This window comes from Cydia fagiglandana, chromosome 7 (assembly GCF_963556715.1).
Source record: "Cydia fagiglandana chromosome 7, ilCydFagi1.1, whole genome shotgun sequence".
NCBI classification, from domain to species: Eukaryota; Metazoa; Arthropoda; class Insecta; order Lepidoptera; family Tortricidae; genus Cydia; species Cydia fagiglandana.
The window spans coordinates 21,424,349-21,451,979 of NC_085938.1; the positions used below are offsets into that span (position 1 = coordinate 21,424,349).

General features: G+C 43.5%; 2 protein-coding genes across 2 annotated transcripts in view; one reads left to right on the forward strand and one right to left on the reverse strand.

The window, feature by feature from the left end:
• LOC134666132 (uncharacterized) overlaps positions 1 to 27,631 on the reverse strand; it is a 303,746-nt gene that overhangs the window by 67,575 nt on the left and 208,540 nt on the right. The gene's annotated exons all lie outside the window — the stretch shown is intronic.
• Positions 1 to 27,631, forward strand: part of LOC134666262 (uncharacterized) — a 65,242-nt gene that overhangs the window by 20,228 nt on the left and 17,383 nt on the right. Inside the window, exons 2-18 of the mRNA XM_063523414.1 lie at positions 2,561 to 2,663; positions 5,443 to 5,642; positions 6,016 to 6,124; positions 7,370 to 7,478; positions 7,792 to 7,911; positions 8,251 to 8,383; positions 8,557 to 8,635; positions 12,156 to 12,288; positions 19,140 to 19,248; positions 19,662 to 19,782; positions 20,245 to 20,302; positions 20,598 to 20,711; positions 20,766 to 20,925; positions 23,588 to 23,677; positions 25,832 to 25,938; positions 26,311 to 26,420; positions 27,307 to 27,407. Of these exons, the coding sequence (XP_063379484.1) occupies positions 2,566 to 2,663; positions 5,443 to 5,642; positions 6,016 to 6,124; positions 7,370 to 7,478; positions 7,792 to 7,911; positions 8,251 to 8,383; positions 8,557 to 8,635; positions 12,156 to 12,288; positions 19,140 to 19,248; positions 19,662 to 19,782; positions 20,245 to 20,302; positions 20,598 to 20,711; positions 20,766 to 20,925; positions 23,588 to 23,677; positions 25,832 to 25,938; positions 26,311 to 26,420; positions 27,307 to 27,407 (1,951 nt within the window). The 5' untranslated portion in view covers positions 2,561 to 2,565. The remainder of the gene's footprint in view (positions 1 to 2,560; positions 2,664 to 5,442; positions 5,643 to 6,015; positions 6,125 to 7,369; positions 7,479 to 7,791; positions 7,912 to 8,250; positions 8,384 to 8,556; positions 8,636 to 12,155; positions 12,289 to 19,139; positions 19,249 to 19,661; positions 19,783 to 20,244; positions 20,303 to 20,597; positions 20,712 to 20,765; positions 20,926 to 23,587; positions 23,678 to 25,831; positions 25,939 to 26,310; positions 26,421 to 27,306; positions 27,408 to 27,631) is intronic.

Sequence of the window (27,631 nt, forward strand, 5' to 3'; positions counted from 1 at the left end):
AACACAAAACCAATTACCTACATACTTCCAAAACCTCATTATTTAAATGTACTGCGAATAAAAAAATATAAATTAATTTTCGGTTACTGATGAATAGTGATGAAGTTAAAGTGACGTCACAGTGTTTGTGACTCCCCCTCCCCATGTCACATTTTCTTGACCCCCTCCCTCCCCAAACGTGTGACGTAATTAATGGATGACCCCTTAATGCAATTTTACTCATTGGGTAACGCACTTTCGATAACAATTTGAAGTTTTCTGATATCTGTTATATTTACGAAATTATAGCCTGGCTACACTTAACGATTACGCCCTGTATAAGTTACTTCGGGACGCGTCATGGTCATGGCCCAGAACCCATACTATCCGGGACACAGTTCTTTAATATTATGTGGGGCTAAAAAGGCCCTCTGTCAGTGCAGGTGACAAGGCCCGGTCCCGGGCCTTATTGAACGTATGAGATGGAATAGTAAATTTAAATATTTTAATATAGGTAATTATGAGTTTTTTGATTTCCCGATAAGTTTTAAGTAAGCATCACTTACTGACTTACAAAAGTATAAGCGTAGTACCTGCATTCTATTAGATGTTTTTAAAGCCTTATTATCAATAGAGCTTTAAAAATTTAGTTATAAGTAAAATATAATAAGCGTGTTTAGTTGTAAAAAATATGTTACAAGACTATAGGTCTTATAACTAATGAAGGGATAATTTTAGATATAAGTAGTTCACTTCGAGTAGGTAAAATAGACGATTTCTTATATCTTTAATAATAAAACTCCTAGTTTTAATTTGGTCTATGTCTACAAACCGCATACCTACCATCGCACACCACCACACTGTTAACTGACAGTTCGTAAACCTTATTACAAAAGGCATAAGGTCTACCGATGGACAGTTAAGAGCGTCGCCGTTTGTACCTATCTTAATACAAAAGTCAACAACGAAAATAAATAATTACCTAATACGTCACATACCTATGACACGACATGAACAAACAAGGAAAGCTATATATAAAAAGTGTCTTTTCTCTGTCTTCTCACAAAGGAAAGTTTGACAGTTTAAATTCCTCAAAGGAGGTCAGTAGTTAACACTAAACTCGAAACAGCACCTTTAAAAAAACATTAGGGGTCACTGACCTGTCCCAGTAAATTGAGGTAGTGTGCGTGAGCTGCGTTTGTGCGTGAAATGGGGTAATTTGACAGAATCTGAAAATTTACCCTCCTCTACGCCCTCTTAATCTTTTTTAGTCTTCAGTTATTGGAACATTTTAAGGTGGCCAGTAATAGACGATTAACCCTACTTATGAGAAACGCTCTAGGTGTCTGTCGCTTTATAAGACTTTCACAATAAGCCCATTTTATCAAGAAAATTGTTGCTGCAGTCAGTGTAACAACTCGGTATAAGTAGCAGTTTTTTGTATGTAACTTAGATTACTAGGGTGTATCGAACGTATTTCTTCCATGGCTGCCAGTGAACCAATATGCATATGTTATCCGTACGACTAATGTATGAATTCGAACCACTGATTATCATAATTTCACGACACTATTGCACGACATGCTTTGCTTCTCAAATCGGGCGTTCCGCGCCGTGGCGCCTCGCACCCTTCCGTCTCAAACACAACACGTAACAACTGCCTATACGTTCTGTACATTCGTACCTCCTTTGGGTTTTATAAACTAATTAGCATTCAGCTAGTGCCAGATAATAAATTACGAGTCTCCTGGGATGGGAGAGAAGCATGCATCGCTTCAAGCTATCCAGGTTAACAAAACCTCGAATAGCTTTACAACTAGGCGAGATTAGAGAACTGGTTTGTTCGAAACGATTAGTAGGCGATATGAATGTGTCGGGAAAAGTGGTGTCTATGCCAAGTTATAAGCGTGAGGTATGCAATGACACAGCTAACGAGCCGTGAGAGTCCTGCGATGACGAGGGTCGGGTGTTTTCCCGACATGTGTTTCGGTAGTGCACGTTTTATACCTCGGTACCGATTCTGGAGTCAGTCAACCCAGTTGCGATTCTTCCACACCGACATGTATAAATCTACAAATTTTAAGGCTAGCAGTTGCACCAACCCAAATTAGTGAACTGATCGTGATCAACGTCACAGCAGTGAACTATGAAACTTCTCATAAAATAAGATTTAGCGAACGCTTTGACGGTGACAGACGGTTTGGTGCAGCCGACCCTTTATCTTACAAGTCGCGAAATGGCAGCGAAGTCTCAATTCAGTCGGAATAATAAACAACTAAATTATTGAGCGTCAAAGTGGACTACAGCGTCTACAGCATTTGAATTACAAGTTGACTATAGATTATTGTTATTTACACGACTTTCCCGTGAATGTCATGCAACGTTACGTTTTCGCGTGTTGCGTTGCGCGGTCCGGTCCTAATCTGTTTGCAAATCAGCTATAAGCTATAACATTGGAACATGAATAACAACACATAAGATAACATCACTTTTACGATTGTCAACTTTCAACTTGGCTAAGCCCTTAGGTATATCCATCCCCAAATGCCGATTATTAAGTTGTTGTTGTGGATTGTTGCAGTCACGATGGTGGTGGGGGAGAGCAAGCGGTCCAACATCATGGACGGGATCGAGAACACGGGCGACGTCCGGCTGCACGACCACCGGCTGCGGCTCAAACAGAGGTAACACACGCTCCTTTATGCTCGTTTCATTACACTTAGGCTGTACTGAAAAATCAAAAGCCGCCAGGGAGGCGCCACTGTCGCGTGTCGCGCACAGCCAATAGAAGTCTCGAAGCCATAAAAACGATAATACTATTCTATTTTATTGTTTCGATACATTTTTCACGAGCAGCTGAGCACCGAACGACACCGTCTAGATTTTGTTAGGTCATTCACATTTATACGTGGGCTGAGTTGACGTAGCAACACCCAGCATTTACTTGCGCAAGTGATTGTTAAATATAGCTAATTTATAGATTTTAGCTAAAGTTTCTTCCAAGTCGTATATTATTTTTAAAGTCACCACTGTCTCGGTTACTTAATTTGAATTGGAAATAAATGAAAAAAAAGGAGAATTTCTTAAACAATAAAAAATAATAGTTATTTTCAGGCAACAGGGGTTGATATCCTCGTTCCTCGTCAGATCTCTAAGATACGACATTTTCATGCTGTAAACTGTAAAGGGTAGCGACAGCACATTTAATTTTTTTAAATATTAAGTTCTTAAGTATCATTGAGGCCACAAGGTTACTCTTTCCAACAGTCAAGAGAGTTCCTGAACTGTTCAGACAACACCAGCTTAAGCGCGTTAAGTATCAATTCAATATCTATTCAGACCATGAGGCTTCAGATTCTCCAACACCCATGTTCCCTATAAAGAAGGAGGATCCGATCGACAGATCAACCATTATATTAGCCTGTCCTCCGATTTATTGGGAGAATGTGATGAAGTTCTAAGTGCCTACATTTTTATTGTCTTGACGTAACACGCTCACTGTAACAATCCACACTTTGAGTTAAAATACCGTCCAAGATAATGTTGAAAGTGAGTGGCCCGTCCGTCCTACGCTCGAGCGCCCGTGGGCGTAAAGGTTGCTGTTGCTGCCTACGTCACCGTGCGTCATCGATATCCGACATTCTAATATTCGTCATCGGTTTCCGTTAATCGTTTCGTATGGTTTAACGGCAGTTTATACGTCCCTGACATATAATATAAGCACTTTAGTTTAAAAGTTGCGATGAGATAATCGTAACCACCATATTTGGATACCTACTACAGCACAGATGCTAATTAAGTGGCCATTCCAAAACATTATTCTTCGTTGGTTTAACAGTAGGAAGATTTTTAGGGAGAACTCCGCAGAATTTATATCAATATTAACGGAAATTTAGAGAATACTCTTTGTCAAAACTAAGTCTCCTACGAGCCATCATTATTCATACCTTATTAGCTCTGACAAAGTGATATAAATATATGAAATCCGATGTGAAGCCCTGTAGCTATTCGCACTTGCTTGGGTTCAAGGCTGGAAATAGACTGGGGGAATGTGTCTGTCGGCACATCTCGAGGTCGCAGCTTAAGTGAGACGCTGTACTACACGGCTTAGTATCTATGATATAGTATAAATAGGCTAGTTTTACGACAACACGAAAAAACAATGTCAAACGTCCCGTACATTCAATGATTTTATGTTAGCCAACAACTCATAAAAATGTCTAATAACGTCAGTGTGACGTACCTACTCCGAAACTCCATGTAGACTGTTCAAGAACTTGCGTGCGATTTTCGTAAAATTGCGGTATGTGGTCGATTGACTAAATTCATTACAGTACTCAGTAGTTAGCATAGCAGGTATCGAATATTGCATGCAAGTTCTTGAATCGTCTAAATGTAGCTTTATTAACCTCACAGTAAAAATAAAACATAAAAGTAACAAACAGCCGAAGTTTCTTTGGCACTTATTATTATTAGTGTGGTATTATATTATTTATTAGTGTGGAACTTTGTAGGCGAACCTTAATCTCCTTCCATAATACGACTCACATATCAAAGTTCAACCGTGATTTATTTGCCTTTTATCTGTTTCTTTCTATAGTGTCAGATTGGTATTAGCTGGTGGCAAATAGTGCCGTTTTCCCGCTATCTATCACCTCCCACGCGCTCTTATTACACTTCACTTTAATATTAAGGCTCTGTCACATTGACTACATATTTATCTCAAACGTACTATGCTTCAACTAGAACGTTAATGTAGAGAGCCATTGTGAAATGGCCTTTATTTACGCTGTAAAGTTATGTGAAGTGCCACTATTCCTGGTAGCTGGTAATGCTGCCAGTGATCGCGATTAATCACTTTGGACAATATGAAGATTGCCGTGACGTGACGCCGACCTTCGATAGAACATGAACCCGACTGAACGTGCCAAATAACGCATTTTCCTATGAAGTTTGTGATGTACTATTCTGGAGTCATATCAAGTTAGTGTCCTTATTTCATTACCTAAGTCCAAAAAAAAAACGTTTTGTGCTCGCTAATTTTTTTAAACTATATTTAGGAAATTTAGTTTAGAAGTGCTCGCGTGTATATGTATTTGTGTACAAAACTGATATTGGATTTAATTAGATAGGTACTGCTATGTGAGGCTATGTGTGCCGTGTGGTGCCGGCATCAGAAAAGAATAGCACCACCCCATCTCGTCCCGTGGGTGTCGTATAAGGCGACTAAGGGAAAACTGGCGACAGATATGCATACGAGCAAGGCTCGCCCGTATCCTTAGCGGGGTCCTTGCTCACAAGAGCGGTGCGCGCGCCACATCGAAAAAAAAAAGGTACTGCTATGTAAGACAAAGGCACTTCATGTTTTTAAACAATAACTGCTTGAACGTGATGTTAAACTTTAAGAAAATATTCCAATACTGGTCTCGGAATGTTATCTCACAAGAATAATGTACATTTCAGATTCGACATAGTCCGAAAGCTCGGACAGGGCACGTACGGCAAGGTGCAGCTGGGCATCAACAAGAAGACGGGGCAGGAGGTCGCCATCAAGACCATCAAGAAGTGCAAGATCGAGTCGGAGGCGGACTTGGTGCGCATCCGGCGGGAGGTGCAGATCATGTCCTCCGTGCGGCATCCCAACATTGTACATATTTATGAAGGTAGGCTCACGAATAAATAGTATGTGCGCCGCTAACTCACGCGGACGTTTACTGTCCCGTCAGCCAGGGGACAAAAGTAGCACAACTTGTTAGAAGAAATTATGAACATTGTTCTACTAACAAGCTAAGTAGATGGGCCCACAATGGTTTTTCATAGTAAACTATGAAAAACCAGCTCTTCAGCTTCAGCTCTTCAGCTTACGACTACCATAAAAATGGATATTTCTTCAAATTTAATCCTTAAAACCCGCGTTTCAAGAGTGACCCAGGAGACTGTAACTATGGCAGAGTGACAAGAATAATATATTAATTCACCCTTGATGACGTGACACTTTTAATAATGTCATATAATTTGTTTTATTGTTGTTTGCAGTATTTGAAAATAGTGAAAAGATGATCCTCGTGATGGAGTACTGCTCCGGGGGAGAACTGTACGACTACCTCAGCCAAAAGAAAGTATTACAAGAAGACGAAGCGAGAAGGTAATATCATTTCATTATTATTATGAAGATTTTATTGGTACAGTCATGATATTAAATATTGAAACGCACAAAGTGCCAAAAATATGTATACACGACCATGTTGCCCATAATACAGGGTGTCCCACGGCGATGCCACATGGAGGGAAAGTACCTTAAATATCATAGATAGCATATTTTGCTGAAAGAAGACTTCATTTTATTTTTAAAACTTAGTAAAGTTGCATTCATACTTTTTTAATTTTTTTTTTTAAATGTATGGAAAAAAATTATCGCGTCATTGGAGGAAAAGTACCTTAATTATTGTAAATGAACATCTTACTGAAAGAAGACATTATTTCGATTTAAAAAAACAAGTTGAATTGCATTTTAAATAATTTCATGGTTAAACCGGGAATCGAACCCGCTACACGAGAAAAAAAATACCTTGTACCAAAAAAATAATTCTCGCCTTTCGATCGGTATGACAAAGCTACAAGGTATTTTTTTTTCTCGTGTAGCGGGTTCGATTCCCGGTTTAACCATGAAATTATTTAAAATGCAATTCAACTTGTTTTTTTAAATCGAAATAATGTCTTCTTTCAGTAAGATGTTCATTTACAATAATTAAGGTACTTTTCCTCCAATGACGCGATAATTTTTTTCCATACATTTTTTTTCAAAAAAAATTAAAAAAGTATGAATGCAATTTAACTAAGTTTTAAAAATAAAATGAAGTCTTCTTTCAGCAAAATATGCTATCTATGATATTTAAGGTACTTTCCCTCCATGTGGCATCGCCGTGGGACGCCCTGTATATTAACGCATTCACTGCCAACGTTTTCGTAGCGCTACAAGCGACTAACTAATAGATAACCGGCACTCAATGTGCGTATATATTTATGGCAATTTGTTCGTATCAATATTGAATACCTAGACTGTACGCACAGCTGCTAAAGCACTTGCAGCGCGCTGTACAGGCGCTGTACGGATTGCAGTCCGTCTGTATCGGCCCTTAATGTCCAATAATCCCCTTATCCCCCCGAAAAATATTAACTTTTAAATTTATAATTGAATTTTGCACAACCGATATCACGCGAGTTTCGGTTGCGGCCAATTGACCATCATTAGTTATATTGCATAAAGTTATACGACAGACGACAAATAACTATGATACTAGAGCACTAACTACATATAACATAGCCTTAGCCTATACTTTACTAAGGTAAAAGTGGTGATACTGATGATTAATTACAATGTTATTTTCAGGTTATTCCGTCAGATCGCGACGGCCGTTTATTATTGCCATATACATAAGATATGCCATAGAGACTTGAAACTGGAGAACGTGTTATTGGACGACACGGGCAGCGCTAAGGTCAGTGTCGTTCACAACTTAATATTGTCTCTTGGGTTACGGAACCGATAAATGTGGATTCATGTTATCTATATTAATTACTAGTTTTTGCCCACGAATTTGTCTGCGCGATTGAATGATGATGATTGAAAATACTACTTCATGTCCTCTGGGCCTCCTCATCTATATCAATTCCAAATTTCATCAAAATCGTTTTGGGCGGTTTAAGTGTGAAGAGGTAACTGACAGACAGACAGAGTTACGTTCGCATTTATAATATACGTAGGGATGTGATACCCATAATTTATTAATCGTGTTTATTTCTTGTTTACAGATAGCCGACTTCGGTCTGTCAAATGTGTTCAAAGAGACGTCACTACTGTCGACGTTCTGCGGGTCGCCTCTGTACGCGTCGCCGGAGATTGTTAAAGGGACGCCTTACATCGGTCCCGAGGTAAATACGAGTGAACGTCATTTTATTCGTTTTTTGAGAACACTAATAGGCCGAATTTTGGTTTCCGCTGTAAAAATTAAATTAAAAGTAAGCTCAATGTGGAGTAGACCGTTTTTAAGTGAAAACTGTCTTCAAGCTCTTTCGTCGCATTTTACTCTTGCGTTTGTGCACAATGCACATACCAGGTCAGTAGAGCAGAAGGAGCAAAGCTCTTTCTTTCTGACTGTGTCCGAGCGACGTACGTATACAAGTATGAGAGTTCTTGGCCTATGACTGGCCTGACTGACTGGATAAACCAAAAGGCATGTAAAGGTTTATAACACTGATTGATGTCCACAGGTGGACTGTTGGTCGCTGGGCGTGCTGCTCTACACCCTGGTGTACGGCGCCATGCCGTTCGACGGCTCCAACTTCAAGCGGCTAGTGCGCCAGATCAGCAACGGGGATTACTACGAGCCCAAGAGTCCTTCCAGTGAGTCTATATTTTTTTTACTCTTGTCGCCTGGGTCACAATGCAGAAGAACAAGAGAAAAAATATATTTTATTATATTGTTTATTTTAAGGTAACGTTGATGTGATACCGTTTCTTTTAATAATAAGAAACATTTGATGGGCAAGTATTAACACGGGACTTTATATTTACAGCCGCATCGCCGCTGATCCGGGACATGCTGACGGTGGACCCTCTCAAGCGCGCCGACATTGTGTATATTTGTGATCACTCGTAAGTTTTTCACGATAACTGAGTATATAATTTATGTGAGTACGTAAGAGATAGGTATTATCATAGAGAAATGAGTAAGCTAAGAGTGCTCACTCTATACATCAGTTTCTTCACTTTTGCTGTTCAATAAAGTTTAAATAAATAAATGATAACATCAGTCTTGGGTGTCCACTCTTGTCACAACCTTGGTCCCATTGTCTGCTTTGTCTCTCAGTATGTGGCCTGCTCATCGTTACCTTAATAATTTGATTTATTTTGTCACATTCTACAATCTATCCTCTTGTCTGTCCTTGTGTTCCTTAAGATTGGGAACTTTGCCAGTGTGTCGGATTTTATATTCAATATTTTCAATTAAACGTTCTCATCTGAAAAAGAATTATATTATCTCTAATAGACCAGTCAAATCTTACAAAAAAATCTCCTAAAAAAACAATGCATGATGTAGTTCTATATTTTTTTTTATATTGTTTGGAGTCCTTGTAGGAATGTGAAACTATGTTTTGCAAGCAAAAAAAAGTTGTGCTCCCTGCGTAATTTGCAAAAAACTGCAAAAATTTCAGAGTTTTTTCAGTTTTTGCACTTTTATTAAAAAGCTATGGGTTTTTGGTCAAAACTTTCTATGTAACGCTAAAAGAACATTAAATTTGGAACAATTTAAGCCCATGTATAGCGCCGCACGTTAAATAGTTCATGAGATATGGAACTTTAAAAAAAGGGTATTTTTTCCTTAGAATGAAATTTTTAGTTTTTCCTATATTTCAGGACAAATATCAACACAACCGCTCATGCTATCAGATATATTGCGATAAATGAAGTTGTAGCATATTTAATTACCTTTCATTTAAGTGCAAGAAAGGGTCAGTAAGTTCTACAGTTCTCTAGTTATCGTAAAAAAATGAAATTGCTATAATGAGGAAGGCAACTAATGTATTGTTTTAAGGCATTGTCAAAATCCGTACAAAAGGCAGTACCATCGTCGAGAATGCCATCTACAATTAACTTTTACCGGCCTTCTCGGATAGCAGCAGAGCGATGTTAGAGATCAACCATTTTTAAAATGCACTCCCTTCTTAAGCACTTCATTCATTCAGTAATGAAATCAAGATACAAACTGTAGATTGACTTGCTTTTAGGCTCCACTTTTTGGTCTTAGCCATTGATTGTAGTCCACGATACCGATTCTTATTTAAGAATTAGTTCAGGTTTTGATCTTGTTTTGATACGACCTTGACGACAGTTCACGGTGATTGGCGTGGTGTTGGCGAAACGCACCAGAATCACTGGAAGTTGTGTCATTAGATATCTAGCTGTCGCTTTTTGGCGCTCTTGAGTGTACTGTGAGTCGTGTTAATCCAAGATCACGATAATATCCTAACCACAACAAATTTATACATCAGAATCAGCTACCAGTACCCACGCTAAGTATATGTTTGTGCTATAGGCATGGATGTGACTCAGTCTTGTCAAGTTACCAGTATATTATAACTTCTTCAGTGGTTTACGGTATTTACACGGAATATTTGCAAATAATGCAAATTCTTTTCCAATGGCTGTTAAGGCTAAACGTATGTGGAGCTACTGCTCAGTGAGTTGTCAATCCACGGGTTGTGACTATAAATAACTATTTCAGTCTTTACTGTACAAATGAATTTATAGTCTGGACCAATTAAAAATAAAAATAATTGGACTAATTTGTCAATAGAAAATACGGCAAATACATATTGAAGTTTTTGAGTTACAAATTGGATATTTAAGAAGGTACCTATATGTATAATTCGTAACCAAATATATCTCAATGTTAACATGATTAACTAATTATGCTAAAAGAATATCTCATTGCTAGAAAGTAACAAATGTATGCAATCTACCCGGCTTGGCAGATCATGCATCATGTTAACACACACTTATCTATACCTTACTGAATAAAAACTAGTACATACTACGTGTTTCGTTTAGTTCTTCTTCTATTCCCGATTTGGTTTGCCAATCTATACACCTTTGTATGTAGTTAAGACTCTAGTAATAGGATATTGCTAGTTAAAACCCGTAGATTATAACACAAACGTATACCTATAGTTCGTATTTTTTAGCATTAGAAAGAACTTCGCAGAAGTAAGCTCGTGGTTCCAAATCCGGCACTTTTAGCGGTAATAATTTGAAGTAAATTATATGTATTGACCAATGACCATGATACATTAGATAATTCAATAATTATTAACAATTAAGGAGCCTCATAAAAACTGTACGCTTACTTCTGCGGAGTTCTTTCTAATGCTAAAAAAAGCGAACTATAGAGTGGGTAATGGTAGCTGATTCTGATGTATCCATTTGTTGTGGTTATATTCGATACAGGATATTATCGTGATCTTGTATTAACACGACTCACAGTACAGCCAAGAGCACTAAAAAGCGACAGCTAGATATCTATTGACACGACTATCCGTGATTCCGGTGCGTTTCGCCAACACCACGCCAATCACCGTGAACTATCGTCAAGGTCGTATCAAAACAAGATCAAAACCAGAACTAATTCTTAAATAAGAATCGGTATCGTGGACTACAATCAATGGCTAAGACCAAAAAGTGGAGCCTAAAAACAAGCCAAACTACAGTTTGTATCTTGATTTCATTAGTGAATGAATGAAGTGCTTAAGAGGGGAGTGCATTTTAAAAATGGTTGATCTCTAACATCGCTCTGCTGCTATCCGAGAAGGCCGGTAAAACTTAATCGTAGATGGCATTCTCGACGATGGTACTGCCTTTTGTACGGATTTTGACAATGCCTTAAAAACAATACATTAGTTGCCTTCCTCATTATAGCAATTTCATTTTTTTACGATAACTAGAGAACTGTAGAACTTATTGACCCTTTCTTGCACTTAAATGAAAGGTAATTAAATTTGCTACAACTTTATTTATCGCAATATGAGCGGTTGTGCCGATATTTGTCCTGAAATATAGGAAAAACTAAAAATTTCATTCTAAGGAAAAAAATACCCTTTTTTTAAAGTTCCATATCTCATGAACTATTTAACATGCGGCGCTGTACATGGGCTTAAATTGTTCCAAATTTAATGTTCTTTTAACGTTACATAGAAAGTTTTGACCAAAAACCCATAGCTTTTTAATAAAAGTGCAAAAACTGAAAAAACTCCGAAATTTTTGCAGTTTCTTGCAAATTACGCAGGCAGCACAACTTTTTTTTGCTTGCAAAACATAGTCTCACATTCCTCCAATGACTATAAACAATATATAAAAAATACAGAACTACATCACGCAATGTTTTTTTATTGTAAAATTTGACCGCTCTATAAGGCTTTATAACAATAATTAGCCATAATTCATTTATAGAGTGAGGATGGAAATATAAACCACATTAAAAAACCGTGATGTCCCTTGAATAACTAAAATAAACAAAAAATTGTTCTCCATAAACACTTACATAATTGACACGAGTCGTTATTTAAGTGAATTCGTTTATATTGGCCGCGAATGCGCCTGACACGTTATACGTTTGCAGATGGGTGAACACGGGGTGCGAGAGGGGGTGCCTGGAGATGGCGGAGATGCTGGCGGCGGAGACGCCGGTGCGGCTCGACCTGCTGCTCTCGCTGGCGCCGCCGCCCAGCAACTCCGTCGTCGTGCCCAACGAGGTATACTGCCCACTTACACAACATACTAATAGGTTTTATTTTATTTACAGTGCAATACATGGGTGGATCAACTTTTTTTTGCTATCCTGTCCCGTCAGCCAGGCGACAATAGTAAAAGATAAGAAAAAAGATAAAAGATAAAAAATAGTTTATTCAAGTAGGCATATTACAATGCGCTTATGAACGTCAAATAAACCTTTACCGGCTCCAACCGTACACCTCTGCCCCGAGAAGATTTAAATCCCCCCTCAATTGGAGGAGGGTATCCCAATATGGGACCGGCAACAAACTCGGCGGGACACATCTTTTCAAAACATTATTACATCTTATAATTAACATGCATTACGAGTAATTAAGAAAAATACAATTTAAATTACTATAGAATTCATGCAATTATACTCAGTGAGTACATAACTTTATAGAATTTGATATAAAAAATAAACATATATGTACATGAAATCACAAATACGTAGCTCTTTCAGAAAACATATCAAATCTTACAAAAGGAAAAGAAATTAAAATCAATAAAAGAAATGAGAATACATATTATATGAATCTGACTGATTGTTATGAGATGCTTTCATACAATTTGATGTACTTTCTTACCTGAGCTGAGTCACTTTTAACTCTACACATAATATAAAAATTTTACCTTCCAATAAAATTATTATTATGTTTCCTATCCACATCGGATATCTTCATTGAGAGAGTAACGCGATCGTTGACCAATGATGCCGCTAGCGTCTATGTAGTCGCTCCGCCCCACGCCGTGACGTAGTTCCGCTTCCACTTCCTGCGAACCGTTGCTCGCTTCCCGCCACTCGCCACCGCCATGACATTGTTGAGGAGAAGTACCGTCGGCATAAAAGTAGCCTAGTAGCCTGCCAGGAAGGCATTACTCAGATATCCGATGTGGATAGGAAACATAATAATAATTTTATTGGAAGGTAAAATTTTTATATTATGTGTTCCGTACTCCACATCGGATATCTTCATTGAGACCTGTTTATTATCTCCTGGTGGCGAGTTAGCGGGCGCGCAAGCGATAGGGCTACACCTACTGTCATAGAACTCAGAGAACGAATAAATATGTATACACCATATTGCAACCCATGAAATCACAGTGACTCGTTATAATGTGAATTACAGGAAATTGAGAATTGAAATTGTAATCTCAGGTTCGAATCTGACGTTAAACTGGTTTAAGAGAATTCTCATTCGAAATCGCATCCGATCCGCAGAATCTCTGCGAGTCATGTTCCCAATTAACATAAGCGAAAATATCGCTAAGTGAATAGCTTTCCAGCCAATTTAGTTATTAAGTACATCGTGGATCAAAAGCAATCGTAGGCGAGGCCGGCTTGGATGAGACTGTGGCTGAAAGAAATAAGCGAAGTGTCCCCTAACATTTTGTGTAATTCTCGCAAGGTGACGTACCCAGACTACCTACTTATACTGGGTCTATACTTTATTCCGGAGCTTCTAAGAGTCCAGTCGGTAAGACACGTTATCTGGTTTAGAGACGAATTTCGGACACAAAATAATAGCGTTAAAGTTATCTATATAATTGCCCGGGCTACAGTGTAGTAGAGTAAGGTCATTGACCCTGCGGCCTGATGCTAACAGCAAAAGTGCGGCAGCTATTCTATCGTACTTCTTCTAACGTACCTAACGTTGTAGGGCTATTTAAATTAGGGCAAGTAGATGTCTCGCGTCCCAAGCTGGTGCTTTGGGAGGCGCTGGTCTCGCTATTAATGGCGTTGGAAGAAGGCATAGTGTCCGATAGTGGTTCATACACAGCACTTGTGAGAGGCTTATGAACGAGTATCGTTCTGAAAGCTAACATGTATAATAGAAATAGACGTCTGAGATAGCTCGCTACTTCACTGGATAGAGGTACCTGGCAGTTGATCTTATTTTTGATGCACCATAAAGACCGTTTCTACATTGTGGCCGTACATGCAGCCTAGACAAGGGGACGATCTAGGGGCTCCCGTTACTGTTTTCTATACAAACACAGTACCGGAATCGGGAATATCCGGTTCTTCCATATTAGTGAGACAGTGACAGTTGCGTTTCGTTCGCTACGTAGCGTTAGACCTTGGCATGTTATATGCATGCGCCAGTCACGCCAGTAGCGGACGTCACTCCTGATCCCGCCAGCTCGGTGTTGGAGCGTCCTATCTGACAGGAGCTACGCCTCATTCTTAAGGTCGTTGACTCGTAAGGGAGGGCGGTCTGACGTTGTGTTCACTAGGACCGCCAGTAAATTGCAAGCTTACCACAGCTGCTTTAAGACTCCTTATCACGCCGTCGCAGTACACAGACTAGGCTGGGAGGTGGAGACATCCATGCCAAGTCTCACAGGCAGCTGTCAAAGGTCGTGGTAGCAGTTCAATGAGTCTGTTAAGAAATACCGTGGCACAGTGCGAGGGCTCTCGAAAGCGGAGGCCGGCCAACAAGGCGCCTGTCAGGTGAAGACAGTCTCGGCGGCTGCTGGGCGCAGCTGCCACTCGGGCGCGCAGTGACTTCTTGATAAACCGTCGCCCTCGGGGGTTGTACCGACCTGGCAAGTAGCAAGCAACCAGCGCGACCTGTAGACGATCTGCTGGCATCAGCAGTTTTTGCGACAGCCGTAGTAACGGAAGGGATGTAGTGTCGCCGTCGTTTTATGTATACTGTACCGGTGCGGTTGTATGTTTACACTTCTGTCGTCAGCGCTGCAGATGCGGCCCGTTAACGGTTACTCTTCGCTGAAAGGGCCTTACCTCGTACATTGTCTACCAATATTGGAGATTGTAACGGACTGCTTGCATAAGATGAGGAAGAAAGTGGTGCGAGGCTTTCGGCAGCTCCGTGTTGCTGGGGACTGCGAAGGCTTCACCTTCCTCCATGAACTAAAGTTTTCGAATTTGAGACTGAACAGAAGGCATTGAGTCTCATTTCTGCGAGAAACTCTGCAGCAAGGCAGGCCTGTATGTCGCGAAAAGAAAACTTTCAATCGGTGTGTTGTGCCGCGTGTCCCACGTGATGTCTAGGAGCGTGATGGTCTAATTCGCTTTATCCGAAGAGACACCCTATATCGAGTTAGTATAGGGCATCGAGTTAGTAGCATGCTTTTAAGGAAATCGAACTGATGAAATCAAGTCTAAAATCGATTTTGGCGCTTTGCGTAACAAAACTGTTTCGATAAAGTCGAATACAGACAGATGGAAACTGCTGGAGTCCTCCTGGCCCCTTTCTCTTAGCACCGGAAACTCAAGCTTGTTCAGGCGCAGCGGGTTTATTTGTCCCATTTTGTTTATTATGGCTTTTCGCACGAGTTCGTCTTTGTAAGACGGAACTTAAGCTGGAGAGCGCGAGCAAGTAGAGATAATTATGTGAAGTCTGCAGACCTTTTCGATGCCTTTCACCTCGGTTTCGAGCGGTCGCACAGGGCCTTGTCGCTAGCTGTTCTCCGGTTGGACCACTCCATGGCCTCGAGAAGTCGTAGGAGCTTCGAAGCGACACAGCGAAGTCGATCAGCACCTTTATGAAGCCCGGGAACACGACGTATTTTCCTCTGAGTATCGACATATCTTACCGCTTTCAACTCCGGGCAGTCGAGCCGCGCTAGGACGGGGCTCTTTACGACCTTGTCTGCCGTCGCCGGAGGATTCTTTAACCGAAACCAAGAGCTTAGCGGTCTGTTCGTGCTGTACCATACCATACCTATACCTGCACCATAGCTATAGGCGCCTGCGTACCTCATTGGAACCATGTGGACAGGACAAAACTGATACTGTGGCGCCCAGCGAGCAAGGGACGACATCGTCGTAGTTGCAGCATCGGTGGACAGCATCGGCGTGATTGTGGCAACCGCCGCCGCTCGGGAGGCGCCGGTGCGTGAAGCTAGGGGCGCCATCGTGGCGGCCGGCTCGGGGGGGGGGGGGGGGGGGGCACCGGTGCCTGAGGCCGGGCGGCTCATGGCGGCCGCCACTGGTTCGGGAAGCGCTGGTGCGTGAGGCGAGGACCCATAGTGGCGGCCCGCTCTAGAGGCGTTGTCGCGTGAGGCGGGCGGCTCCATCGTGGCGGCCGCCGCCACCGGCTCGGGAGGCGCCGGTGCGTGCGGCGAGAGGCGCCATCGTGGCGGCCAGCTCGGGAGGCACCGGTGCATGAGGCGGTCGCCGTCTGGCTGGCTGGTCTGGGAGGCACTGCTGTGAGGCGAGAGGCGCCATCGTGGCGGCCAGCTCGAGAGGCGCCAGTGCGCAGGTGGTGGTGCCATCGTGGCGGGCGGCATCATCGTGGCGGGCAGCGCCATTGTGGCAGCCGCCGCCGCCGCGTCGATGCGTAATGCGAGAGGCGCCATCGTGGCGGCCAGCTCGGGGGGCAGGCGGTGTCATCGAGCGGGCGGCGCCATCATGGCGGCCACCGTCGCCAGGCTCAGGTGCGAGAGGCGCCGTCGTGGCGGCCAGCTCGACAGGCGCCGGTGCGCGTGACGGACGTTACCGGCACGGGAGGCGCCGATGGCTAGGCTCGTAGTTGCACGCATCATCACGGCGACGCTGTTGCCCTCGGCGGTGCCATCGTGGTGGCCACCACCGGCGCGTAGGTCACCAGCGACGTCATGACGGCCGGCAACCAACGCGGCGATCGTCGCTGTACTCGTAGCCTTTCCACTGCTTACACGTAACTTACCTTCCTTCCGCTCGGGCAGTCGGGACGCAGAAGCGGTCCGCCTTCACCTTGGCGCGATCCACCCGCGATGCGCCCGCAGCTGCAGGAGTGGGCGTGTGACGCGCAGAGCCACGCGGATCTCTCGGAGTCGCGCTGGACTGGAAGCGTCCGCACCGCAACTGCAGCAATAGGAGCGGGCGTGTAACGTCTCGCGGAGTCCCGCGGACTGGAGGCGTCCGCACCGTGACTGCAGCAACAGGAGCGGGCGTGTGACGTCTCTCGGAGTCCCGCGGACTGGAGGCGTCCGCACAGCGACTGCAGCAGCAGGAGCGGGCGTGTGACGCCTCTCGGAGTCCCGCGGACTGGAGGCGTCCGCACCGCGACTGCAGCAACAGGAGCGGGCGTGTGACGTCTCTCGGAGTCCCGCGGACTGGAGGCGTCCGCACCGCGACTGCAGCAACAGGAGCGGGCGTGTGACGTCTCTCGGAGTCCCGCGGACTGGAGGCGTCCACACCGCGACTGCAGCAACAGGAGCGGGCGTCCGCACCGCGACTGCAGCAACAGGAGCGGGCGTGTGACGTCTCTCGGAGTCCCGCGGACTGGAGGCGTCCGCACCGCGACTGCAGCAACAGGAGCGGGCGTGTGACGTCTCTCGGAGTCCCGCGGACTGGAGGCGTCCACACCGCGACTGCAGCAACAGGAGCGGGCGTCCGCACCGCGACTGCAGCAACAGGAGCGGGCGTGTGACGTCTCTCGGAGTCCCGCGGACTGGAGGCGTCCGCACCGCGACTGCAGCAACAGGAGCGGGCGTGTGACGTCTCTCGGAGTCCCGCGGACTGGAGGCGTCCACACCGCGACTGCAGCAACAGGAGCGGGCGTCCGCACCGCGACTGCAGCAACAGGAGCGGGCGTGTGACGTCTCTCGGAGTCCCGCGGACTGGAGGCGTCCGCACCGCGACTCCGCACCGCGACTGCAGCAACAGGAGCGGGCGTGTGACGTCTCTCCGAGTCCTGCGGACTGGAGGCGTGGCCCGCAGCGTCGCGGTGTCTCGGAGTCACCTTGGACGACAGCAGAAGACGCGGCGCGCGCGGGCGGGGGCGGGCGCCGGGGGACGGGGCGCCCCGGTCGCGCCGCAACTAACAACACGAGGTACTCCCAGGCTCCTGCCTGAGAACCCTCCGCGAGTGACGAAGTAACTTCTGAACGCCAATAAAATTAGAATATCTTAAACTGGCTCACCGGATGGTTCGAGACAATCCAAACCTCCCTATCAGCGAAGCGCGGCACCCGGCAGCAGCGCGCAGGCCGTCCGCCGCCGCGCCGCCCGGGCGCCGCCGCCGCCGCCGCAGGCACGATGACCGCACGTTCCCTCTCCGATGCGGAGCGACTTGTTACCACTTGTTAACAAAAACCACTGACGCACTTCCTACTTCGATCTCGAAAATGCGAGTTAACGGTAACGATTTTAGCAGCATGGAATGTGAAAATTAATTTAGCAAGAAAAAAGTGGGTAGAATCGAAAAGCACCGTTCGATGATCGATCGCGAGACCGCCAAAAGACTAATAGTGGCGATCTCTGCCATATCTCACTATTTAATCGACCGAGCTTTGGATCGGAAATGTTAAAGCACCATGCTGCAAAAATATACGCAAAAAATATTTGCGGACCATCGGTCAAGACGGTCGACGAAACAATGTCATGGCGGTGGCGAGTGGCGGGAAGCGAGCAACGGTTCGCAGGAAGTGGAAGCGGAACTACGTCACGGCGTGGGGCGGAGCGACTACATAGACGCTAGCGGCATCATTGGTCAACGATCGCGTTACTCTCTCAATGAAGATATCCGATGTGGAGTACGGAACACATAATACAATATTTTTAATTGCTACTTGTCGTTATTACAGTTTCTGGTTTGGACCATGCATGTTTGTCTGTCAAGTAGTCCTCGACTCTGTAATAAGCCTTCAACATCAATGACTTTATGATAACAAACTTGACAATGATAGCAAACTTTGTTAGAAGAAATGTTATAACTGTCATAAAATTCATGTTTAGCCAGAATACCTAGCCTTTCGAAGTGATAGGGTACAATTTTGCATAATTTCTGACACCCTTATATAACATCTAGTGAGCAAAAAAAATCAAAAATAAGTTTTTCAAGATCGGAAGTTAAATAATAACTTAATAAATTTACAGGGTGAACTGACAGCGTCAGAGAGCGGCGCAGAGCTCACAACTTCAGCGTCGATGGCCATGGTGGAGCCCAGCAGCTCCGCCGAGAAGAGAATTCTTGACCTCGTGGCCGGTAATAACTCTAACACACTATTTACTTTAGGTAGAACTTTATGCTATAGTAGGTTTTGTAAATGGTCTATGACACAGCATAAAATTGAGTCCGTAGAGGTTTTAACTCGATTTATGTTACGAGAGATTTAAGGCTTCGTCACACAGGCGCGTTTTCAGGTTGGGGCGTGAGCGGAGCATGCCGCTTTTACATGCAAAACGCTCACGCCCTGCCAGAAAAACGTGCCTGTGTGACGGAACCTTTACACATGAAATCCCGCATATAATATAAAACGAATGACAAAAAACAGGATATTTGTCTCTTGGGTCACAAGTTAAGTCATTTAAGTTGACTTAAGCCTTTCAAAATTTTATGCTTCCTAAAACTTTAGATTCACAAAACTGTATTAAAATTAATTTGCGTGATGTTTTCAGAGGGTGGTGAGGACGCGATCAAGCCGTCGCCGACGCGCACCATCGTGGCCGACAACAAGCGCAAGCTCGAGCTGGCCGCGTCGGCCGCCGCCGTCGGCAGGAAGAAGGAACGGGTTCACAGGTAACATACTTACTGTCATCTGCGTAATTTTATAAACAATTATATTATAACCATGTATAAATGTAACAGTTTTGAATGATTCACAGTTAGTTTCAATAGACTTATTATATCGACCGGGATATGAACCGTGATTAATTCATCATGCGTTAATAAGATGCATGTAACTGCGTCGAAATATCGGAAACTCAATAACAATAAAAAAGGTAATTACGGTTTATATCTTGGTCGATATACAGTTTGGCAAAAAGAGCAGCAATTAAAAAGTGGCAATACTGTAGTGTCGTTCCGTTTTCTTTTGGTTTGAAAGAGACGACACTACAGTGTTGTCACTTTTTAATTTCTACTCTTTTTTGCTAATCTGTCAGTTTATGTATAGATGTAGCTTATTATAAAAAGCGAAATAAATAGTATGTAGTAATTTTAGGATAACGCTAGATGTGAATGATCGTTGTTATTTTTCAGTGCGGCGAGTATCGCGGGCGCTGCTCCAGAGCCGGCGCCGGAGCCCGGCACGCCAGAGGTTGGTACATCTTGTTTAAAACTAAATGCGTAAATTTTACTAAGGAAACTGAATAAAGTTACTTATTAAAAACAATTTTTGCGACGAGGACCACGAGGGGGTCAATGAATTCGCTCGGTTTCGGTGGTATCACCGATCGCGGGAGCGAGGGATAAGAAAAAGTTGAACCATCCAACCGCGGTCATTCATCGGTCGACCTCGAAATCATCATACTATTTATTGTTTTAAATTTATTGTGATATTTAGACGAGTAAAAGCAGAAACGTGTATATTTTTTACATGTATTTATTTCCAGGCGGTCCAACCCACCTTAATATCATCCGCCACCATGACGATATCCCCCGCGCCCGCGCAGCTGGCCAAGGACGCCACCCGTGACGTCATCACCGCGCCCGCGCCCGCCCCGCCCGCCCCCGCCGCCGCCCCCGCCGCCGCCCGCGCTCAGCACTCGTGCTGCCGGCAGGAGGACTCCCCCCCCGCCCCCGCCCCCGCGGAGGAGGTGTCGGCGGCGGCGGCGCGGCTGACGGGGCTGGCGCTGGCGCCGCCGCCGCTGCCGCAGCCGCCCCAGCCGGCGCTCCACCAGGCGCCCCAGCAGCCTAAACCTAAGAAATTCTCTATACCCGGTAATTTCCTACTTCACGATCCCCGCTCATATTACGAATGCGATAGTTCCTCCGTGTGTCTGCCCGTTACCTCTTCACGCTTAAATCGCAACACCGACCGGTAGGCAGTAGGTAAAATTTGGTATAAAAATACTTAGTTGAAACCCAGAGATACATAGAAACGTCATCCCGCACAAAGTCGCGAGCGGAAACTAATACCTACTAAACATAAAAACTTCACGAAACGTCCCATCCCGTTTTCCATTTATTTAAACAGTTCTCTTTCTCTTTTGTACATTGCTATGTTTCGTGAATGAATTCCAATAAGACTGAAGTAAACTTGTCCTTATTGTCTCCTGGATCACATCTAGGGAATGCAAATCGGTTATTTTTTATTTGTACAGTGCTTTGTGAGCCAGTATAAAAATAAAAATTGCATCTGTTTGTAACAATACCCACTTCCCGGTTTTAAAATGCTAAATCAAATATCAGTTTTGTCAAATTCGCGTTTCAACCGCTCAAAAATTCTTCATCATCATCTCAGCCATAAGACGTCCACTGCTGAACATAGGCCTCCCCCTTGGACCTCCATACGTGCCGGTTGGAAGCGACCCGCATCCAGCGTCTTCCGGCGACCTTAACAAGATCGTCTGTCCATCTTGTGGGTGAACGTCCTACGCTGCGCTTGCTAGTCCGTGGTCTCCACTCGAGCACTTTTCGACCCCATCGGCCATCTTCTCTGCGTGCAATGTGGCCTGCCCATTGCCACTTCAGCTTGCTAATCCGGTGGGCTATGTCGGTGACTTTAGTTCGTCTACGGATCTCCTCATTTCTGATTCGATCACGTAGAGAAACTCCGAGCATAGCCCTCTCCATAGCTCGTTGAGCGACTTTGAGTTTTGAGATGAGGCCGATAGTGAAAGACCACGTTTCGGAGCCGTAAGTCATCACTGGTAACACACATTGATTAAAGACTTTCGTCTTGAGGCACTGAGGTATGTCGGACGAAAAGACATTACGTAGTTTCCCGAACGCTGCCCAACCGAGTTGGATTCGGCGGTTGACCTCTTTCTCGAAGTTGGACCTACCCAATTGGACTACTTGTCCTAGGTAGATGTACGAGTCAACAACTTCGAGTACCGAGTTCCCAACAGAGATTGGGATGGGCACAACATTGGCATTTGACATAAGTTTCGTCTTGTCCATGTTCATTTTCAAGCCCACCCGTTGTGAAACTCGGTTGAGGTCATCGAGCATCATGCTGAGTTCCTCCATCGACTTTGCCATGACTACGATATCGTCGGCAAACCGAAGGTGAGTGATGTATTCGCCGTTGATGTTGATGCCAAGTCCTTCCCATTCCAGGAACTTGAAGGCGTCTTCCATTACGGCAGTAAACAGTTTCGGAGAGATAACGTCTCCCTGCCTTACGCCTCTTCGCAATGGAATCGCCCTCGTGCTCTGCTCCTGTACTCGGACCGACATGGTGGCGTTACTATACAAACACTTCAACACTTCGATGTACCGATAGTCAATATGGCATCGCTGAAGAGACTCAAGCACCGCCCATGTTTCCACCGAATCGAAGGCTTTCTCATAGTCCACAAACGCTAAGCATAATGGCAAGTTATACTCTTCGGTCTTCTGTATAACTTGCCGCAGCGTATGGATGTGGTCTATGGATATTATAGCCTTTTCGGAAACCGGCTTGTTCGGGAGGCTGGAAGTCATCAAGTCTGTGTTCGAGACGGTTCGTGATGACCCTTGAAAACAGCTTATAGACATGGCTCAGAAGCGTGATGGGTCTGTAGTTCTTCAATAGGTTGTTATCACCTTTTTTGAAGAACAGCACCACCTCGCCTCTATTCCATGTTTCAGGCGTTATGCCCTCGGACAAGACGGAATTAAAGAGCTTCTGGAGGACTTTAAGTACCGGTGTTCCACCCGCTCTCAGAAGCTCTGAAGTGATTCCGTCTTTGCCTGGCGCCTTGTTGTTCTTAAGCTGCTTCAGGGCCATCCTAATCTCGTACAGACTGATGTCCGGGATATCTTCGGTATAATGTCGGGACAGCTTGGCTCTTGGATCTCCTACCAAGCTGTCAACGGGCTTTGCGATCGAAGTGTATAACTGTCCATAGAACCTCTCGATCTCACCTAAAACCTCCGCTTTGCTCGACGCTATGCTGCCATCTTCCCGTTTCAGCTTTGTCAGCTGGCTTTGCCCAATAGACTTGTCCTTTGCGAACACTTTGGAGCCTTGGTTTCGCTCAATAGTCTCTTTAATACGGTTAGTATTAAAGAGACGCAGATCATGTCGCAAGGACTTAGATATACGTCTATTGAGCTGCCTATATGACTCCGCGTCATCGGGAGACTGCAACTGTAGCGAGCGTCGTTCAGCCATGAGGTTTAAGGTTTGCTCGGTCAATTTCTGAGGTCTATCTTTACGGCGGGGTCTAAAAAACTTAGACCCTACTGTGTGGACAGTTTCCACTAGCCCGTCGTTGATTTCGTCCACTGAAGCCAAGTTCTCTAGGCAAGCAAAAATTCTTAATTTTTTTTTAATATTATGGAAAGGTTTATAAAAGTACTTTTATTTTTTCCGGTGTGCAAACGATATAAACAAAAGCTAATTATCCTTTTCGCGGCTTCGAAAATAACATTATGTACTTATGTTTTGTAGGCGGCAATGTCGGGAGCTTCAAGGAGCAGTTCGAGAGGCGCGCGTCGCTCACGGCGGCGCCGGAACCCAAACGAACCGTCTCCAAACCGGGTAAATATTGCTTACAACTTATACCCGCATGGTAATAAATTTAATAAGTCACACTCATTTTCCCCCAAAATTAAAACAACGCGATCTAGTGAGTTCTTGCCACTGTGAAACATCTAAAAAAAATTTCGACAACACAATACTTACTCTGTTGAAAAAGAGTTATTTATTGTGATAGAGGAAAATACACACGTACAATTTATAATAGGCTGCTATTTAACTGATCACCAGATTTAATAAAATTTAATACCAAAAAAATCTACTTTACCACCCTAAAATAATGAATGATCACCAAAATTATAACACCATTTTAATGTGAAATGATTACCAATTTTATTACATTTTACTATCCTATTAAAGGAAATGACACCAAATTAATCATTATTAACCCAAAAATTGTAAATAATTACCAAATTTCAAACCCCAATTTAATGTCAATTGATAACCAAATTTTTACATCGTGCTATCCTATTAAATAAAATGACACCAAAATAATCATTGTAAACCCAAAAATAGTAAATGACCACCAAAATTAGAACTCCATTTTAATGTAAAATTATAACCAAATTTTTAAATCTTGCTATCCTATTAAAGCAAAGCAAAATTTTCTAGTAGCATTTCGTTTCTGTATGGGTTGCAGTTCAAACCTAACCTAACCCACTTTTCTAGTAACATTTCGTTTCTGTAAGGTTCGCAGTTCAAACCTAACCTAACCCACTTTTCTAGTAGCATTTCTTATCTGGAAGGGTCGCAGTTCAAACCTAACCTAACCCACTTTTCTAGTAGAATTTCGTTTCTGTATGGGTCACAGTTCAAACCTAACCTAACCCACTTTTCTAGTAACATTTCGTTTCTGTAAGGTTCGCAGTTCAAACCTAACCTAACCCACTTTTCTAGTAGCATTTCTTTTCTGTAAGGGTCGCAGTTCAAACCTAACCTAACCCACTTTTCTAGTAGCAATTCGTTTCTGTAAGGGTCGCAGTGTTAACCTAGCCCACTTAACTGATAGCAGTACAAACCTAACCTAACATACTTTTCTAGTAGCATTTCAGTATGCCTACCTAAGTTATGCGGTGCGAGGTACGGGGGTTGAGCGGGAGGGGCTAGTAATTTTGGCATCATTTTACTTTATTTGGTAATATGTATAAATTTTTTGGTATCACAGTAGTTTATTTAGGTGAAAATATCGCATTTATTTGGTCTTCAAGATTTGGTGATCATTAATGATTTTTGGTAATCATTCAATATATTTGGTATTCGAATACAATTTGAAGTGCAGTCGTAATTAAAATGGTGGTACATTTGTAATTTTAGGCCTTATTTTTTTGGTGTTCAGTAATTTTTTTTGGTAAGCATGATTTTTTTATTTAGGGTACCAAAGTATTTTTTGGTGGTCATTATATTTGTAGCCTTTATATAATATAACACCTCTCTTTTCTTTTGGGGTTAAAAAGAGATTGACAGTGTTGACGACATGAAACATTCTTTTTTTTTTTTATTACATACATGGAAAACCAACAGCTATAAACATTTCTAAAAACTAAAATAGATTCACAGAGCCAATTACAGGTTCTCACTTATAAAAATTAAGTAGGTAAATAAAGAACAAATACACGGTGTAACATGAGGAAACCGAATAATTTTAACCACGCATCTGGGGTAAAAAGAAGTAAAAAATGTAATATGAGTTTAGGTCAATTTCGCCAAAAAAAAAATTTTTTTTGTTTTATTTTTTCAATTTTTTGAATGTATAAGTACATAAAAAATAAATGTTATTGGTAAACTTGTCACTTAAAATTGATTTTTAATTTTTTTTTTTCGTAGAACCTACTTTTTGCAAAGTGTTACTTGTCACTTTTTGACATCTATCAATAAGGATATTTAGACTACGTCCCATAGCAGCAGCATCACCATCAAAAAGGCCTTTTACACTATGTAACAATAAAAACTAGTTTTTTTTTTCAATTAATAATATCTCTGAAACTGGACGAATTTCATAAAAGTTTATAGGACATTTTTGTCTCTAAATATGATCAGGAATACGCTGTTAAAATTATTCGGTTTACTCATGTTACACCGTGTATAATCACAAATCAGTTACACACACAAGTTAAGCAACAGCACATTTAATAATAAACCTTATTTGTTACCGTTTAGTGTCGAAGATCGCCAAGCCGAAGGCGCAGAGCGAGGACCGCGAGCTTCAGAAGAGCCCGGACAGTGGCTCCGTTAGACTGCAGCAGATCGGGATTGAGCCTTCCCCGGTAAGTTAGTTGCAAATTTATCGGCTACACTATAGAGTTGATATTGTTAAGCCGGAAGTGTAGAGCCAGGACCGACAGACATTACCCACTTACCGATGTGGCCGTCATGGATAAATCTTGCAAATTTAAAAACGGGCGACTGCATTTAGGTATTCGTACCTCCTGTGAAGATTTACTGAGTTTGCTTAGAATTTTCCAATCTTCGGTTAGTAATTGTGTGGAGAATTATTTTTCGCTAGCGAGATTTTACTCAGGATATAGGGTAATTCGCCAGTAACTGGGCGCCCTAAACTAAAAATGAATTCTTTAGATAAGTTTCGACTTTCGTAATCTATGGTCTCTTTTGTGATGACATGTGAATGAATGTTGTAGGCGTGCGAGCTGCCGATGCTGGCGCACCGCGGCGGCGTGCAGAAGACGGAGAGCGAGCCCAACCACGGCACGCCCGTCGACGCCGCCGTGCTGCTGCAGGACGCCAGGAGGTACCGTGCACTCTGAATGAATGGGTATTCCGAGGGCGGACAGGTCTTTTTGGGCTTCGTCACTCCAGCGGTATCTGGGACGCCTAGACGGACGTTTTCCCCCCGGGTGCCCCACATACGCTCTTGTCACAGCACGATCCTCCCCCATCCTCTGCAGGTGACCAAGCCAGCGGAGTCGTGTGACTTTGATCTCGCCAATTACATTGGGCATCGCAACCAGCTCCTCTAGCTCTCTATTTTTCCTTCGCCTCCAAGATCCATCTTCCTATACCTTTTGATACAAACCGACGAGATAATTCTAACAACCTGATCAGCTCCATAAGATTGCACTGTCATCCGATTTACATATGAATGAAACATTTCAGCTCAATCGGAAATCGGGAAGTGGATTAAATTTAGCTTCCAAGATCTGACCCACACACTAACATACTAATAGGGCAAGTTATATAAAATCTTTTAAAAATAATATGTCGTCACTGTTGGAACTGCTTAAAGTCTTGGCTTATTAAACGGTTTTACATAGAACGAGTTAAAAGCAAATTGTTGCATAAAGCTCGGTCAGCGGAGGACGGGCCTCACCCGAGGCAACCGCTTGCGCGATCATTATGCCTCGGGCGAGACACATGCGCACAGTTCCTCGCCCTTAGAGCTGTTTCCCACTGACGTCAAATATTTAGCAGGATCCAGTTTTCTGTAGTATGCATGCAGGATCCCGCAAACAGAATCCTCGTTTGAAAGTTACTATAATAAAACCTATATCTATACTACTAAAACAGGATCATGCAAAAAAACCGTACTCGCAAAAAACTGGACATGAGTGGGAAACAGTTGTTATGGTTCACCCAGTGTGTAGTAGCGTACTGACCGCCAGTGGTGTTCCGTGCAGGAGTCTGCAGAACTCGATGGCCAAGCTGGAGGAGGCCAAGGTGGGCGAGGAGAGCCGCCGCCGCGCCGCCCGGGACATCATCTCCAGCGCCATACGGACAGGTGGGTGCCTAAACGTACTGCGCTCACACCGGATTTTCCCATTGGTCCCCGCCCCACGCGACCGCCGCCACCATACATGAGGCGCGAGCAAATGGGGATGATTTTTATCAAAACACCTATGTGTTGCCATCTGTGTCCGGCGGGACGAATGAATGAAGGAATGAAAATGAAAATATTTATTTTACAAAACAACAAATAGAAATACACCCAGACCGGTGTTTCTT